The sequence below is a fragment of the Lynx rufus genome, unplaced genomic scaffold (assembly GCF_022079265.1).
Source record: "Lynx rufus isolate CCGP_SWC_20201006 ecotype Redwood Valley unplaced genomic scaffold, mLynRuf1.p SCAF_3, whole genome shotgun sequence".
NCBI classification, from domain to species: Eukaryota; Metazoa; Chordata; class Mammalia; order Carnivora; family Felidae; genus Lynx; species Lynx rufus.
The window spans coordinates 10,624,746-10,644,277 of NW_025814845.1; the positions used below are offsets into that span (position 1 = coordinate 10,624,746).

General features: G+C 35.4%; 1 protein-coding gene across 3 annotated transcripts in view; it reads right to left on the reverse strand.

The window, feature by feature from the left end:
- Positions 1-859: 859 nt before the first annotated feature.
- Positions 860-19,532, reverse strand: part of LCORL (ligand dependent nuclear receptor corepressor like) — a 164,425-nt gene continuing 145,752 nt past the window's right edge. The window contains exons 8-9 of one of the 3 annotated variants that reach the window (XM_047090446.1): positions 13,735-13,761; positions 1,072-1,157 (exon numbers count right to left, since the gene is read on the reverse strand). In XM_047090446.1, coding sequence (XP_046946402.1) covers positions 13,736-13,761 — 26 coding nt within the window. In that variant the 3' untranslated portion in view covers positions 1,072-1,157; position 13,735. Of the gene's footprint in view, positions 1,158-13,734; positions 13,762-19,532 lie in introns of all 3 variants that reach the window. The other 2 variants (XM_047090449.1, XM_047090447.1) reach the window with 2 other exon arrangements.

Sequence of the window (19,532 nt, forward strand, 5' to 3'; positions counted from 1 at the left end):
ACACCATAAACTAAATCCCATTTACCCTACAGCCGGGCTATCCAAAGGGAAGGAGCCATGTTCTTACATACTTACACGGACCACCATACCAAAGCTGCTTTCCTCTGGCATGGGGAAAAATAAATGTAAGCACCAAACCTTTAGGATTCTTACTATTCAAGTTTTAGACACAATCACATAAGCCACTGCTGAAGCTATGCTTTTGCACAATTATAGTTAAAGGTAAGGAATATTATCCTGATTTTAAAAGACATTTTACACTTAAATGGCTAAAATACAGTAAAATCAATAGATGTAAATCCATTTACCATTTTTCATTCAAAACTGGTAACTTACACCAAATAGTATTCTTGTCTGTAAGAGGCACAGCTTTGCTAACGAGTAAACATGCAATTGTGCCATTCATCTTACAGCCCACAGATTTTATAGGTTTAAAAGTACAAGAGAAAGAACTGATCAGCTCAAATTCTCCTATGAATGGAAACATGCTACTTGATGATAAACTATGATCAACTTTTCTATACATATATAACTCTGAAGGAGATAATATACTTCTAAGAGATACCTTTGCCTTTTACCAGTTTGCTTCGAGGTAGTTGGTATCCACCTATTATATCCTGGGTCAGGTCATCATCACAACTCTTTACAATACTAGCCTTCTAAATCACATAATGCGTTATATATTAAAACTTTGTGCACAGAAATAAAACCGGGAACAATTATGTATTTAAATTTAGGGCATAAAAAATTCACAAAATACCATTAAAAAGAGAAACATCAAAATCCATCTGTACTGCAAAATTCCACAATGGTCCGGTGTAAAACATAAAAAAACATACAAAGAATATAATCAAAATGATTAATGCTAATGATTTAATATAAAGACATCACAGGACTAGAAATATTTCAAGATCAATTGATAAATGCAGAAGGAATATGATGTACAAAACGAGGATAGTGCAAGAAGAACTGTAATCTATTTCTCTTCACTTTTGAGATTTTGGTTATGAACTGTACAGCTCGCTAGAGATGCTGCTGTCAAATTCAGATTCCATTCAATGGGACGATTAAGGCACATCTTAATGGGGCTCAAAGGGCAACTTGCTGTATTCCCATCGGACAAATTCAGTTTCTCATCAGTTTTCATTTGTAGCATGCTGGAAAAAAAAAGTGTAAAGCATTTTAGTTCTTTAATTTCAAATAAATTACCAACCTTGTAAAAGAAATTCAATCATCTTATTGTTGGGACCTCCAGACATTAGAATTAGGGCATTTTATTCTGAAAGTACAGAGTTTTGTTGTGTTCCTTACCTCTGGCCTCCTTCCTGAATTGAATACTTTACCTATGTTAGCCAGGTATTTAAAAGGTCACCCAGATAGCACTGGACAAAAACCACTGCATATATGGATTCCATCAGCATACTCTGGACATTTCACATACTGAACTTGGTAGGATTCAGCCCTTTTCATTTGTCCTTTAACTTACCAGGATCAGAGCCACTTTGAGACAAGAAGGAATTAACCTTTGAAAGCTTACTGTGTTCCTCATAAATTTCACAGCAAACCAAGCAATGTTGGTATACTTCTCATGATAAATGATAAAAGTGAGTCTCAGACTCAAGTACAGATACGCCTCAAGTTACAGTCACCAAATTGGTATAGTCCTCTTTCCCTTATTCTTGTCTACTGGCTCTCTAAAGAGAATCTTTAGAAACACAGAAACTTGAGAGTCCAAAGGGTAGCTAGTCCACATATAATGGACATGTAAACCCACATCTTAAAAATAATATTGATAGCCCATTCACGTTTTCAGATGTAGATCCTCATGTTTATAAACTATTTCATAGCTTGTTATACATTAGCTATTAGTTGGACTACATCATTCACAAGCTTTCTCCAACCACAGGTCCATGATTCTTCCTATTAGTAAAGAGGAAACTGCTGTGCAGTATTTAAGTGACTTGTTTTAAGTGGCAGCCACTGCCAGACATCAGTGACTTTTTCCTGATTTCTCCTTGCAACCTCAACAACCTACTCATTTGCCGTTCAGTAAACCAGAGAGATTTAACCTGTTATAACAGTTGTCATGTTGCCACTGAGCTCTCTTCAGGCAAATGGACTCCCAGTTCCACCAAATAACATAGTTTTCAAGTTTATAGGTATGAAACAGAATGACAAACTACAAGTAGCCTAAAAGGTTACTCATCATATAGAAAATCACTTTAAAAAACCCGAAAGAACATAGAGGTGAATAAATAAGAACGTACTTAAATCATGGCCTGATATATGACAAAGAGATCCAAAAAAACAATACTCTCATTCATAGCAGAAATCCTGACTGGTTTTTGAAAACATTTGCACTGGTTACTATTAGACTGATAGCCTCATGGACCTCAAGATATTTTTGTTTTTCAAGGCAGCAAAGCTCAGATAAAGCAGTAATGTTTTTCCATCTTACAAGGACTGCCAGTCTTCATATTTATAGTATGTGTATGTATGCCTCCGAGAAACTCTAGGGCAAGCTATAAAAATACAATTATATTAAGACAGCTTGGTAGATAAGTATATCAAGTATCAATGCCAGAAGAAGAAAATGATGGCACAAAGCAACAAATCATGGTGACAAAAACAATTTTTGCTCTTTGCTATTCATCAGAATAATACTTTAGTAACTACATTATTCTTTTTAATACTTTTAACATTAATTTACTTTTCTAGAGAGTATACTCGAAATTTGGGTACACGAACTCCAGGAGTACACAAAAGTATACACATCATGGGAAGAAAATACCAGTTCAAGCACTATACGTTAGTACCAATAGATAGACTGACATACTTAATTCATAAATACCCACTTAAAACTAGGTGGTGTGAAGAAAAAAAAAAAAAAAAAGAGTGCAGGGGCACCTGGGTGGCTCAGTCGGTTAAGCGTCCAACTTCGGCTCAGGTCATGATCTCAGGTTGTGAGTTTCAGCCCGTGTCAGGCTCCATACTGACAGCTCTGAGCCTGGAGCCTGCTTCGGATTCTGTGTCTCCCTCTCTCTCTGCCCCGCCCTCCGCTCATGCTCTCTCTCAAAAGTAAATAAACATTAAAAAAAAGAAAAGTGGTGTGCAAACTTTAGGCACTACCTATCTACAGAGTACTGAGTAGAAGAACATAGCTATCTTCAAGGGCCAGAAACAGAGGCATTAGAATAATACGAGCTAGAAGGGACCTTTCTAGATAACTCATTTTTAAAATGGGGAAACTAAGGTATAGGAAAATAGAAAAATAAACTGCTCTTTTTTGGAGTGTTCTAACCAGATGCATTCAGACTAATATAAGAACCTGCATCTTCAGTTATAACCAAAGCACTTTTCAATTCTATCTTCTATACCAAATTATTCTGCATTGAGTATCCACTAGAAAGCACTTGTGAGGTACAAAGATGGGGAGGTGGACACAGTGCATGCTTTCAGAGAATTTGCAACCTAGAGGAATTTTTTAACAAATATTCCTTTATATTTGTAAGATAAAAAATTGGACTTGTTAGGTTTAATGTCAGGAGGTTATGGCACAATCATACACATTTGTACCAAGTGAAAGATTAATACATGTTCCTCAACTTTTTCTTTTTTAAAATAATCTCTACACCCAATGTGGGGCTCTGACTGAGCCAGCCAGGTGCCCCTCAAATTTTCTTGATGTACTTTTTAAGCTTTTTTTCTTTAGGTTTTGAACAAGAAAATCGAATATTCTTGTATGTCTATGTATTCAACTGTATCTATGGGGTTGATGTCTAGGAGTAGGATAAACTGAGTCACTGGGTGCGGACCCGCTTGGGATTCTCCCTCTCAGCCCCTCCCCCAGCTCGTGCTTGCGCTCTCTCCCTTTCTCTCAAAATAAACACTTAAATTAATGATTACTGATAATTCTAACAAAAAGAATTTTTAACATATATCTAGCTCTAATAACTCAAACTTGTTTTACTTATTACTAGAGACATGGGATAGTTCATCTCTGTCATACACACAATAAACCTTAATGTGAACTAGCCAAATCACAGGAAACAAATTTTAGTGTGATCAGGACAGGTCTGAAAATATCATTTCTAGAGCAGTTGCTACATGCCAGGCACTATGCTAAAAACCTCCCTGACAATATTTTATTCAGTTCTAACCACCATTGAGGCTCAAAGAAGTAAAATGACATATCAAAGTCACTCAACTAGTAAGTGCAAGTTCAGAGTCTAGGATGTATCCCTCTATCCTGCATACGAACTCTTGGGTTGCAATTCTGTCGTGATTCTGCCTTCATGTTAATACCCATTTATCTATTTCTTCAAAATACTTAATGCATTGTTTGGTCTATAGATGTGTTTGGTCTACAGATTTCAGACAGAAAGACATCCTGAAGGCCTACAGCCATAACTGTATCTAGAAAGATATATTTAGAGCATCACGTTTCCTCATATTTAACTAAATAAGGAGCTATTACATCTTTCAATTTCTCAAGGTAAAAGAAAATATGTTAGGGCATAGACATGTTTTTTGATAGCTACCAAAAGAGTATTCTTTAGGTTAAGGGTTTCAAGAAACAAGTTAATCTTTTCAAAGGGAGAAAAGTCAGCTGTATGCATGGATAAACTGAATTCTGGTATACGATTTGGAATTAGAACAGTTACTTAATGTACATGAAACTACTGAATTTGAACTCATTTGTTTTAACTCCAAATTCTGAGTGACTGGTTTATTTCCTCTGGAAATGATGTCATCTAATGTTAAGTCTAATGTAAAAATTTACTGAATAGCTATTATAGCTATACCCTGAGCCTGATTCTCCTCAAATCTATCCAAATCAGTAGCGTTGTTAAATGTGCAAAACTAGATCAGAGAACCTTTATGAAGTCATCAAGTGTGTTCCCATGTTTCTGATGTAGTAAGAAGTTGGAAAAATGAAATCCTTGGTCTACTGGACTCTAACCGCTACCTACCCAATATATTAAGAATATAAAATAGTGTGATGGTGTCTGTCTTCAAGGGTTTTCCAGTTCGGTAAGGAGGCAGAAGGGAGAAGTATTCATGAATTACCAAAATAAAAAGCAGTACACAGCAAATACAGAAGAGGTAACTAAAGACTAAGGGATAACAGAGAAGGGAACTTAATCTTAGCAGTGGCGAGACTGGGGAAAAGTCATTTGAAATAGGCCTAAAGGGGTAAGGATTTTAGTAAACTGGGAAGGAGGGAGGCTTTGTAGAGCCTAAGTTCTGATTCCAAATCAAATCACTCACCTGCTAAGTGTACATTTCCTAAACTCTAAGCTTCAATTTAACTGGAAAGTGAAGATAATGAGAGTACCCACCTCTTGAGGGAAATGTGATTAGTAAATGAGTTTATATAAAGCAGGTGGCATAGAGAAGGCATGTAAAATGCCTGGCTGAACACATAATAAGGACTCAATAAATGTTAATATTAGTACTACTAACAAAAAGTCAAAAGATACATGTGTGGGATAAAAGATGACAGATATGTGTATAATTTGTTTCTGCAATTGTACAACCATTTAATTTAAAATCTCTGGGCTTAAAGGGGTGGGTGGGGGATTCAAATTAAGAGCCATAGGGATCTAGCCAGTTAAACATGGTCTACCAGCAGACCATGAGGTCAAAGGTATGAGTAAATCCTTTCTTTTGCCGGCAAACTCTGTTAAGAGTTAGGTTGTACAGATTTTTTGTTTTTAAAGACTTAATTTATCTCAAGAGTAAAATTTCTTTTTGGTAGAATACTGAAGAATTTAAAGGCCTTGGCAGATTGTTAAGTGGTAGATTTTAAGTCAGACATTTTTTCTGACTTGCTTTTGATTATTTGATGTAGTTATGCGGAGGAACAGAAGAACCTGGCAGTTAAGAGTAAGACTTTGAAGTCTCATATTCTTGAATTAGAATCCTAGATTTGCAATTTACTCCAACCAATTTTAGGAGAATTACTTTAATATAAAGATTAGCATATTATGTGCTTAACTAGTAAGGGTTATCGTGATTATTAGAGCAAATCATAATTGGGGATTCACAAGAAAACATCTAGAATAAAAAGAATAGTTTTTCCTGATAAATAGATCTACCTGAATTTTTATTTGAAGGAATAGGATGAAAGAATACAATGAGGGAAATTATAGTCAGAGCAAAGGCACAAAACCAATTCTCTTCAGAAATCAATGAACATTTTGCACTGCTGTGTGATTTAGAAGTGATCAATGGCCATGTAAGGACAAAACATTTACCTGAATTTCTTAATTAACTTGTATATTAAATTAGTATAACACAGCTGTGCCTAAAGCAGTATCTTACATATAACAGGTATTCAGATATTCAATAAATACACAAATGTGATTTACATACACTCATAAAAAATAAAATGGGAAATTTTAGTACTAAATTAATGTGATATTAAAAGAAATTAGCAGTTATTAATCTAAAATAATGCCAACCAACTAATTGTGAAAGGTTGCTGAGCCTGACATGACTTAGAATGATTTTGGACCCTGTTCACATCTGCCTTCTGAGGAACTTAACAATGATTATAATCAATGATCCCTTTTTTTGTTTTGTTTTGTTTTGTTTTGTTTTGTTTTGTTTTTACTATACCATCTGTGGCAGATTAATTGCATTCACAGCCCAAATTCTTCACCCATGCCTATACTTACTCTTTATCACTTTGCAATGTCCTCTCGTTCTGGCCTCACCCAGGTGACTTGCTTGGGCCGATCAGATGTTAGCTAACAAGTATGAACTGTAAACTGGCGGAGGCATGCAAGCTGAAGCATGAGAAACTACTCGGTCACTTATGCTCCCTCGTATACCTCTGCTTTTGCCAGGAGAGCACTGCCTGGGCTGGCCTGCAGAAAGCGTGGGAGGTATGGCGCAGGGCTAAGGTGTCACAGCTGGTAGCCAGCTTGTACAAAGGCATGTGAGGGAGCCTGGCCCAAATCAAAAGAACCTCTTAGCCTTATTTGCCAGTCCCAGATATAGGAGTGCAGTAGGTGCTCATTTACTTTCAGGCAGTAAGTTTTCGGGTGGTTTGTAATACAGCATTGCTGTAGCAATAGATAATGATTAAACAAGTGCAAGGTCTCTCATTCCTTAAAAAACAAAACTTCACTCAATCTTTTATTTTCTTCATGTTTAGAGCTAGATTACTTTAATGAATTATCCCATACTTGATATCACCATTTTCTTATCTCCTATTCTTAACCTACTCCAGTCTGGCTTCCGGGCCCTTTCATTCCACAAAAACACCTACTAAAGTCACCAATGAATTGATAAAGCTAATGAATGATCCTTAATTTTTCAACTATTTTGCCTTCCTAACAACATTCAACACTAATGGCCATTTCCTCTGCTACAGACTGAACCGTGTACCCCCCAGATTCATATGTTGAAGCCCTAACCCCCTATATTAAGAAATACAGGGCCTTTAGGAGGTAACTAAGGTAAAATGAGGTCACAATCTGAGTCCTAATTTGATGGGTTTGTTGTCTCCATAAAAGGAGAAGACGACACCAGAGAATGGGAAGGTAGCTATGTGCAAACCAGCAAGAGACCTCTCACCAGAAACTGAACCCTCCAGACCTTGATCTTGGACTTTCTAGCCTCCAGAACTGTGAGAAAACAAATCTCTGTTTTAAGCCATGCAGTCTATGATATTTTGTTATGGCAGCCTGAGAAGAGTAAACCTCTTTCTTGAAACTCATTTTTCTTGGATTTTGATACAAAACACAATACTGGCTTCCTTTTTCCTCTTCCTTTTACTCCAAGTCATCCTATTCTTGGATGGCTTAGAATTTCTTAAGGCCAAGTCCCAGGCTTCCTTTTCTTCTTCTATAATCTCTATTTAGGGGTTCTCATCCATACTCAGTTTCAGTTATCAAAGATCTCGCAGACATCTCAACTCATCCCAAGGTTCACTCATTACTTCTTCAGAAAGGATTTCCCTGTGTACTCAACCTAAAGTAACTACTCCTAGAAAACTCTTTATACCATCTAATTTCATTGACACAGAACTTAAACTGCTTATGTTTTTCCTCCCTCCAGTTAAAATACAAGTTTGATGAGAGTACAACATATTGGTCTTGTTCAACATATTATTTCCAGCACCTTGCATATAGAAACTGGATAAATATCTGTCAAAAGAATAAATCTAGACTTCTGCTTCTGGCCATGATGAAGTAACAGGAACAAAAATATATGAAATATTTTTAAGACCATGGATGAAAGAAAGTACAGGATGACAGTGACCCCTGAAAGAAGGGAACAAAGGAGGTAAGTCATAACACTTGCTCTGGCTTACTGCCTGAATAGTTTCCAGGCTGCAGTATAGGAAGAGGAATCCAAAGGAAGCTTGGAAGCCTTCCTGAGATGAGAGGACAAAGTTTGGAGGTGAGGGAGACCAAGGCAACTAGAGTCTGTGGGGCAGATAACAGGAGACAGAGCTGCACTGACAGTGCCCAAGAGCAACATTGGTTCCCTGGAATCTGTAGATAAATACTGATCAGTGCATGAATGTTTCCCAAGGCTGTGAAAAAGACCACTGAAAAGGACCAGCTGGAAAATCCCCAGAGCCCATATAGGACTGGATAAAATTTGTGTTCCCACCAGCAAGAATGGATAAATCTCCTAATACATACGGCATTGAATAGGTATTGGTAGTGCCTCACTAGTGGGGGTAAAATTAGCTCTAGAGCAGGATTTCTCAACCTCAGCACTACTGACATTTGGGGCTGAGTGATTCTTTTTTGTGGGGAGCTGTCTTAATATGCACTGTAGAATGTTTAGCAGAATCACTGGCCTCTACCCACTAGGTGTGACAATCCAAAATGTCTCCCTATGTCACCAATTATCCCCTGTAGGACATCCCCCAGTGAGAACCACTGTCCTAGACTATAGGCTGCCTATCAATGCCCAAAAGCAAGATTTGAAAGGATAAAGATTTTTCTTAATAAGTTCGTGGTGTCTCAGAACAGAGCCCCAAAGCATTGAAGGCACTGTAAAAACAAACAACCCCAGCACACAATGTAAAACCGACGATGTCTAGCATCCAATCCAAAATTACCAGGCATGTACAAAACAGGAAAATATCCAAAATGAGGAGAAAAATCAATCAGTAGGAACTGATAAATAATACAGATTATAAAATTAGCACACAAGGATGTTCATGCAGATATTTAAAATATACTCCATTATAGTCAAGAAGCTGAGGAAAGCATGAGCATGAGGGGAAATATAGATACAAAGAAGACTAAATTTAAACTTCTGGAGATGAAAATATAATTTCTGAAATGAAACATCCTGGGTGTTATTAACAGCAGATTAGACAACCCAAAGAAAAGGTTATCAAACTTAAAAACATAGAAATAGCATAATCCAAAATGAAACATAAAAAAAAATGAACAAAGGGGTGCCTGGGTGGCTCAGTCGATTGAATGTCTGTCTCTTGGTTTTGGCTCAGGTCATGATCTCATGGTTTGTGAGCTTGAGCCCTGCATTAGACTCTGTGCTGACAGTGCAGGTTGGGATTCTCTTTATCTCTCTCCCTCTCTCTGCCCTTCCTGCATGCTCTCGCTCTCAAAATAAATAAATAAACTTAAAAAATTTAACAAAAATGAGTACGTATCAGTGATCTATGTAACAAAATACATGTGATTGGAATCCCAAAAGGAGAGTAGAGACAAGAGGAATAGGAACATACTTGAAGAAAGTATGGCTGAAATATTTCCAAATATGATAAAAACTAAACTCCCATATCCAAGAAGTTAAAAAAAACTCCAGGTAGAAAAAACATAAAGGCAACAAAGCCAAACCCATTTATAATCAAACTGCTGATAACCAGTGATAAAATCTTACAAAGAACTAGAGGAAAAAACAATAGAGTAGCAAATATAAGAATGACAGCAGACTTCTCTTCAGAAACAATGCAAACTAAATGACAGTGGAGCAACATCTTCAAAGTACTAAAAAGTATACGGTCACATTTGAATTTCATATTCAGCAAAAATATCTTTCAAAACAAAAGTGAAATGAAGACTTTTTCAGACATAAAAAGGCAGGGCTGAGTGAATTATAAACAGCAAACCCACACAACAAGAATTGCTAAAGGAAGTTTTCAGGCAGAAGTAAAATGACATCACATAGAAACCTGGATTTGTACAAAAGAATGAAAAGCACCAGAAATGGAAAATTCATGGAGAAAATACTTTTCCTATTTTGAAAACCTCTTTGAATAACTGTACGGAGGAAAAATAATAACAATATATTGGAAGGATCATAACATTTATGGAAGCACAACATATGACAATAATAATAGCACAAAGGCTTGGAGGGAGGAAAGGCACATGTACTGTAAAGTTCTTAAGATTATACATGAAGTAATATAACATTATCTGAAGGTAGTTTATAGTAAGTTAATGATATATAGGGTAAACTTGACAGCAAGTACTACTTAAAAACTAAGAGATTAAATAGAATAATAAAATATATTCAACTTGTCTAAAAGAAGGCAAGAAAAGAGAAAAAGGAACTAAATAATAGATTGGACAAACAGAAAATAGAAAGTTGGGCTATTGTCAAAAAGACAAGAAATAACAAGTATTGGTGAAAATGTGGAGAAAAGGCAAACCTGTGTACTATTAGTGGGAATGTAAATTCACATACCCAATATAGAAAACAGTATGGATGTTCCTCAAAAAATTAAGAATAGAACTACCATATGATCCACAATTCCATTTCTGGATATTTATCAAAAAAATGAAAATAACTTGAAAAGATATATGTACTCCCCATCATGTTCATTGCAATATTATTTATAATAACCAAGATATGGAAACAACTTAAGTGTCTATCAATGGATGAATGGATAAAGAGAATCCTCTCTCTCTCTCTCTCTCTCTCTCTCTCATACATACACACACACACACACACACACACACACACACACACACACTGGAATATTATCCAAAAAGTAAGGAAATCTTGCCATTTGCAACAACATGGATGGACATTGAGGGCATTATTGTAAGTGAATTAAGTCAGAGAAAGACAAATATCAGATGATTTCACTTATATGTAGAATCTAAAATAACAAAAACCAAAATCAACCAAGCTCGCAGATACAGAAAGCAGACTGGTGGATGCCAGAGGTGAGAGCAAAATGGGTGAAGTGAGTCAAACTTCTAGTTATAATACAAATAAGTCATGGGGATGTAATGTATACATGGTGGCTGGGTATATAATAATACTGTATTGCATATTTGAAAGTTGCTAATATATTGTAAAAATTTTCATCACAAGAAAAAAATTGTAACTATGGTGACAAATATTAGCTAGACTTATTTGGTGATCACTTCACAACATATACAAATATATATCATTATGTTGTACACCTGAAACTAATATGTTGTATGTCAATTATACCTCAATTAAAAAAATAAAGTTGGCTGACTCAAACAACCACATCAAAAGTCACATGAAATGGAAAATGGTATATAAAAAGGTGGAGATTGTCAGACTGAATGAGAAAGCAAGCCTCAAGTGTATGCTGCCTCAAAGAAACTCACTTTTAATATAGACACATATAGGTTAGAAATAAAAGTGTGGGAAAAGATATACCATGTTAAAACTAGGGAAAAGTAGGATGGAATAACTATCAGACAAAAAAAGATTTCAGACCAAGGAAGACTTCTAGAGATGAAGAGGTTAGTTTCATATGAAAAAGGAGTAAATACATCAAAAGTACATAAAAATTCCAAATGTATATGCACCTAATAACAGAGCTTCAAAATACATGATGCAAAACCTGATAGAACTAAAAGGATAAATAGGAAAATCTAGAATCATAGCTGCAGATTTCAAAATGTTTCTCTCAAGAATAAATATAAGTAGACTGAAACTCAGGAAGGATGTAAAAGAGTTGAACAGCACTATCAACTTGCTTAAAGGAACACTCCACCCAGCAGCAGCAGAATGAACATTATTTTCAAGAACACAGAGAACAGTTATTAAAGTAGATCTGGATAGGCTCTGGACCATAAAACAAATCTCAATAAATTCAAAAGGATTAAAATCATACAAAGTATATTTTATAAGCATAGCAGAATCAAATTAGAAATCAGTAAGAGAAAGGTATCTAGAAAATCCCTAAATATTTGAAAACTGAACAATACATCTCTAAGTAATCCATGGGTTAAATAAAAAACTACAAGGGAAATTAGAAAATATTTCTAATTTAATGGAAATGAAAATACAGCAGAGCAAACTTTGTGGAATATAGCTAAAGTGGTATTTAGAGGGTAATTTATAACACAATGATCATATTAGTAAGGAATTAATCTTCTTTCCACCACAACACTCTACACTCTATACCAATGGTTCTCAAAGTGTGGTCCTTGGGTCAGCAAAATAAGCATCACTTGGGCCCCACTACATAACCTATTGAAACAGAAAGTGCTTGGAGCCTAACAATTTCTTTTTCAATAAGCCCTCCTGGTGATTCTCATGCACACTAAAGTTTGTAAAGCATTGTTTTCAAGTAGCACAGTTCTCATTAGGACGACCATGGTAGTCCACGCCTTCATTCATGCCCTCTACCATTCATGTTTCACAAGGCAGTCAGATCCTTTAGGAAGGAGAATCTGATGATGTCATATACCTTCCCCATCCACTCCCAATTTCAGTCTCTACTTTAAGAGCAATGGGAAGCTATTGGAAACACATAAACATGACTTATGAGAACCTACATGGTCTATCCTTCACCTACTCCTCAATCTTTACATCTGACACCACGCTCCTCCTTTCTCTTTTGACCCAAGACACACAGTCATTGTCTTACCTGCAAAGAACACCATGCTGTACTTTTTCCACATGCAACTCTTCCTGAAAGTCAGTCCTCTCCCCTCCCTGCCCAGTTGTCTGCTACTTGGCCTAGTTAATTCCTACTCACTCTTCACAGCTCAGTTCAATGGTCAATTTCCTTAGAGAAGTCTTCTCCTTATAGGGAGAAGGAATTCTTATAGTACCCAAAAAGAATTCTTTAGTACCACCTACAGTTATGAACTTGTAAGATTTGTGTAACTATTTACTCAATGTCTGCCTCTCCTAATAAACTTGAACCATGAGGACAGAACAATACCTGGTTTTGTCCCCCATTTTATCCTACATATAGCCTAGCATATTGCCTGGCACATAGGAGATATTTTTTGAAGAATAAATTAATGGGGTCTATCCAGTTTTCTCTGTTTCTATATATAGAAACAAAGTAGCAAGTAAATGAATTTTCCAGATTGCCTGGAATTGGAATGGGGGTGGGGTAGGAAAAATAAGCCAAGGTCTTATTTAAATTAAACAAAAACAATCAAGAAAAAAACTGGCAGGATGAAACATTCAGATACCTACTCTGACTCCCCTCCCATAATTAAACAATAGGTGAATTCAACAGAGTTAGCATTATAATCACAGAATGCTCAGCTCCTCTACAAAGAAAAGTGTTTACTGCCTAGGAAAAATGAGGTGGGGGGGAAATGGAAGCTAGGGGAGCTTAACTAAGAATTCCAAATTCCTAAGTGAAGAAATAAAGAAGAAAACCAGGGTAGAGAAGGGGGAAAGAGAACACTTGAGGAAGGAATTTAAGGTATAAAGCACTGAAATCACTTTAACAGGTGGCAGCCACTGGTAAAGGAAGAGAGGGAAGGTGACCCTTGCACTTACCTCAGATAGACAAAGCAGGTCTGGAGGCTGCGGGGAGAGAATAAAGATTTACAAAAACAGAATAAAACTGCCACTATGGCTCCCCCAGCACCACTCTGCTGGATAAAGATAGGTCTTGTCCCATAGAGATAAAGCAAAACAAAACAACTACAAGTCAGAAATGTATTGTGCAGGAGGAGGGAGAGGATGGGGTGTTGGAAATAAACTGGATATAATAACTTTAATCTACTTTTAAAAATCCAATGACTTTTTCTAGCCACATACCAAATTCTACTGATATAAACGGGTCAGCAAACTTTTCCACCAAGGGCCACGTAATCAGCAGTTGAAGTTTTATGGGCTTTACACAATTACTTGGTTAAGCTTGTGTGGCACAAACACCAGTAGACAATATATAAGTGAATGAACATGGCAGTGTTACAATAAAACTTACTTACAAATGGGCCATGGGCCAGACTCCCTGATTTAGATAATCTTATGTTTGAAAATACTTCTATACTTCATACCAACTAATAATAGAGATCAACCAAATTATCTTTCTTTAAATTATACTATGTTGCCAAAGTAAAAATAATTTGAATTAAAAAAAAAAAATAAGTTCCCTGAGTTCCTTTGTAGCTCTGATATCCAACACAATGCCTAACAGATCAAAAGAAAAAGTATCTAATTTGTTGAATAAACTGAATGGTTTTTCCATGAAAGATGCAGGATAATTAGTGAAGCAGAATACTGTGAAAAACTAAGTAATGGTTGACAAAGCAACAGGATATAAAATATCCAAGAAAAATTCTAAGAAAAAACATCAAGACAGGGGATTATCTAAGTCACTGTTCTATATTTTTTAATAAACTATTACAGCAAGAGTTAGAAACTCTTCAAAACCTAAAACTCTTCTCCTTACTCAGGAAACTATATAGAGCAGTGTTTTCCAATTATGTTTCCCAAACTGCAGGATATAAAAAGTTGTGATATATAAAGTGTGAAGAATGCAGTTTAACATTCAATGGGGCGCTGTGATTCAATAGGCACAGGAAAGAGAACTCAGCATTTCCCAAAGCTATTGGACCACAGAACCAGGACCACAGATGCAGGACTACTGCATCTTGGACTCTGTATCTGGAATGCTTGTGTAGCAAACTAGATTAAGGTGACAGTGAGTCATCTAGAAATGTTTATCAAAATGAAATTTAGAAAATCATCTACTCTGTGCTTCACAGTTCTTCCATTAAATGATAATTATGAAGCTGAATAATAGCACATGAAGAAATGCTAACTCTAGATTTTATGTGAAAATGTTTAGGCTATTCTGTGCCAAGGTATGCCTCAACCATACAAATCTAAAAGGACATTTTGAGTTAGGACACAAAAAATGTGGTAAACCATTCATGACCAGGACCAGAGTAGAATGCATGGTTGGCTTCAGTTTCAGGTAGCTAAAGGAGTATACTGTTAGTTAAAAATCACCCATCAGTTATATACCTGTGTGAAAACCAGAATGCTGAATGGGAAAATGTGTATTTGGTCATTTTTGAGGACAGATGACAAAACAGGAGACGCTGACAAACTGAGCTGTTGTAGGTCATCTCAATCTAATTCAAAGTATCAATTTGAATTCTGAATTTTTACAGCAAAATTTGATGTTTTAGATGATACACTGAGTATAGCAACCTCAAGCCCACATAAGTTATTCTAGTCTGAAAATTTCCTTAAATGTGTCCAAAGTAAGCTTATTTACATCCAGATATTTGTCAATTAGGAAAGGCACATATTTACTTGGTAACTCAAAAGACACTGATATTCAAAAGTTCTTAATATTTTCAATAGCCACACTCCATTTTAGGCCATAATCACCTCAAAAATCATCTCTTACAGCTAGCCTTTCACACACCCCATTTTATCCTCCCCCCCTCAAATTTATACTGTGTGCTATTATCAGAAAAGACCCTCTAGAATTAGAATTACACTTTGATCATATAGTTTCTCATCACTATTCACAGAATGAATTCTAGGCTTGATTTCTTTGTTTACTGGTGAATCCGATTGACCCAACTGAATCTAAGGGCCCACCTTTGTCCAAGCTTACGTTCTGGCAGCTGAGATAAAAGTCACAAAGCTGTCAAATCCTGTTATTTCTTGAGATAAATTTCAAATGTTACCTACTTTGTACAATGCCCATCATATTACCCTTAAATTATGTCTGGACTCACTGAAAATAGATCTAATAGCCTCAATATTCTGCCCATGAATTTGTAAACTGATTTACATCCCCATATGTTGTTCCCACTATTCTCATGTTTTAAGAGAGAAATGACTCTTCTGGCCAAAATCCATCTATCTAATGATGGCCCATAATGTCCAATAATCAACTCTGGTGCTTCACTCCATTTCCACTGCTTGCCATCTCATGTTTGTATCTTCAACCTTTCATTTTCTACTGGCTTCTTCCCATTGGCATCTAAATTTTTTTAAAACCAGTCTTCATTAGAGCTTCCTCTCGCTATCTCCCTATCTCCTCTCCAGTCATAGCCACTTACAGTTTTCTGTGTTAATTTTCTTCACTTCCTCTTCCTGCATTAACTCAATCATAAGATTCTCACTGCATTTCCCCGCCAAAACCAAAATCATTACAATAACCTTTGTGCTACCTTAAATGGAAATGTTTCAGGGCTTAACTGACCTCTCATCAACAGTTTACACTTGTTTTATCCCTTCTTAAAACACATTTCCTTTCTACCACACTCTCCTGCCTTTCCTCTTACTTTCTGACTAGCCTCATCAGTCTCCTTCTGTGTATATCTTTTTTTCTTTTTTTCTCTGTGTATTTGGGGATCAGATCCTAGGCTCTTCCCATTTTACGCTGAATAATCTATTCCACTCTCATGACTTCAGTTATTATTGGACTCCAAAATCTTTATCTCTAGCTCAGACCTCTTTCCCATATTAACCACAGTTGACCCTTTAACAACACAGGTTTAAACTGCATGGGTTCACTTACATGCAGATTTTTTTCCCATAAAGATATATACATTATTGTAAATGCATTTTCTCTTCCTTATGATTTTCTTAATAAAATTTTCTTTTCTCTAGCTTACTTTCTTATAATAATACTGTATATAATACCTATAACAGAAAAATATGTGTCAGTTGACTCTTCATGTTATCAGGAAGGCTTCAGGTCAACAGGATATTGGTAGTTAAGGTTTTGGGGAGTCAAAAGTTACATGCAGATTTCTAATGCACAGAGAATCAGTACCCCTAACCCCTGCATTGTCCAAGGGTCTACTGTGATTACTTCCTAAACAACTCTCTTGGACATACTACTTAAATTCCTTATGTCTAAAACTGCACACTCTGAATGTTCTCTTATATCTCAGTGAATGTTACTATCATCTATTATCTACATGTTCAAACTCAAACCTGGACATTACCCTTTATTCCTCTACTCTCTTAGACATACTGATACTATTTCAGAGACCTCTGTCAAATATATCTATTCTATTCTCCTCTATTACTGCCACTGTTAGGGTTTGAAACATTTTTTTCGTTAATTGATGTTGGCCCCACAATTTGGGCTATGCTTCCTTCAGTAGCTTTATTTTTTGCCATTTTTCCATCCATGCCCTGCCCTATTCTCCATTCCTTTTTTATGCCTCAGCTTTATGAATTAAATTACTCAGTGTTCTACTAGTCTGCTCTGTCACCCAACTTTTCCACATGCAGTTTGCTCTACCAGAAAAACTCCTCTCCTGACTGCTAATACTTTGGCAGCCTTCAAATTTCAGCTTGGATGTGACTTTGTAAGAGTCCTTGCCTAATTTTCTAAACATGGGTTCAACTTCTGTCCTATATATTTCTATAAGCTATCTCTCTCCCCAGTCACAGCACTCCACTTTCTACTGTAATTGCCTATTCACTGTCCCCCATGAAAATGATAAACTCCATGAGAACACAAACCATGACTTTAACCATTCTATCCCTTTAATTAGTAGTAATATAATATCCCACTTAAAACATAAGATATACTCTATTTGTTGAGTACATACATACAAGTCTTGTTTTCTTATTTAGATGGAAAGGGAACTTTCTGAACTTCCTATGGTGTCTAAGAGCATATTGTAGGCATTCATTAAGTATTCACTGAACTAAGAATAGGACAGAATTGCACTTCTTTGCTTTCCATGTCTACAATTGATATATAGTAGTACAAATGTAGTGAAGTATAAATTCTAAAATTCCTATGTATTAAACTTTTATCTGGACAGTAATTTTGAAATGTACAAAAACAAGACACTTATGGTAGAAACAAAACTTTTCATCAATAGAAATATTCCATAATTCATTATATACATTGCCTTATGAATTTTCCTAGAGAACTCCTTGTTGTTAATTAAGACTCTCTCAAATCTCCAATCACTAATTATTCTATGAAGAAGAAAAACACATATAAAACTAATAATGAATTTGTGTCATTTCCAAAAAGGCATTAAGAAGTATGGAATACCAAGAATAATGAGAAAAAAATAACACCTTAAGAAACATTTTAAAATCAGATAAATATAACAAATATTGCTATAAATACAACTCTATAAAAATAATGTCCTTGTTGATTAAAAAAAAAGAATGTTAAAAAATAAAGAAGGAAAGTTATCAGTAGAAGATAAATAAAATTTTAAGCAGAACAAGAAATCGTACCAGTAATTTTAAAAATGAGAAAAGGTGAAAAACAACTCTTAACATATGCTACTAAAATTTTTAAAATTTAACAGAAGAATTTTGAGATTAATTTGGAAAGTAATATTTAGGCATCTTCCATCTTATTTTTCTTGGGTGATCTCATATTTAGTGAGATAATCATTAAAATAAACTTTATGTTTATAACTTAGGAAGATACAATGGTTAAGAAGCTAAAAGGACAAAATACGGTTCTGTTGTAAAATGAGTTAATGTAAACTGTCTTTGGTAAACTCTAACGACATGAAATGAGAATGATATAAAGAATTAAGAATGAAACACTGCACTTTATACTGCATTCACGACAGCCTTTTAAAAATATGTGTGTATGGTTTTAGGTGAATTGTAAGTTTTTTTAAAAAATCACTATCAGGCTTCTTCCCTCTTTTCCTGACATACTATTTGTTATGTTGTTTTTAGTTATCCTGAGGACAAGAAACAAAGGACATTATTTTTAGATTTGATTCATCTTTCATAATGGAGACTCTAATTTGCCCAATAATAAAGCTTTAATCATTGCATGTTGCAAAGTTAAAAATTTTATTTAATGCATGTTAAATATTATGGAATAGGTATTTTAAAGTCATTCAATTAATCAAATTTTGGGGGTCATTATAATCATCTACTTATTAAAACTTGAGTTTAATTATTGCTTTTAATATCTTAATATAAGACTCGATAGTGGTTTTTTAGCTTTTAAAAATGTTTTAAAAAGGTAACAAAAATAAAGCCACCAATATCTCCATAAGCCCCTCAAAAAGGCCCCTAAAATATACAGTGTAATAATGCAACCATTTGATAAAATTTCCTTAAATTTACAAATGTAACCTGGCACTCTTTCACATCCTGAACTGTCTAGCACCTATCAAGCAGAGATGGAAATGGCTACATTGGCAACTATGGTGCTCATAATCCTGCTTTGCTAGGTTCTAAGGGTAACAGTCTCCTCAAGGCACCAGTGTCAGGCCTGCATAGTAAGTAAAGCACATAATTACTTACTAAAGTTAATTTCCGTTTGCATTCTAAATTTAGCATTACCTTAAAATTACCTGCATATGACTTTCTCC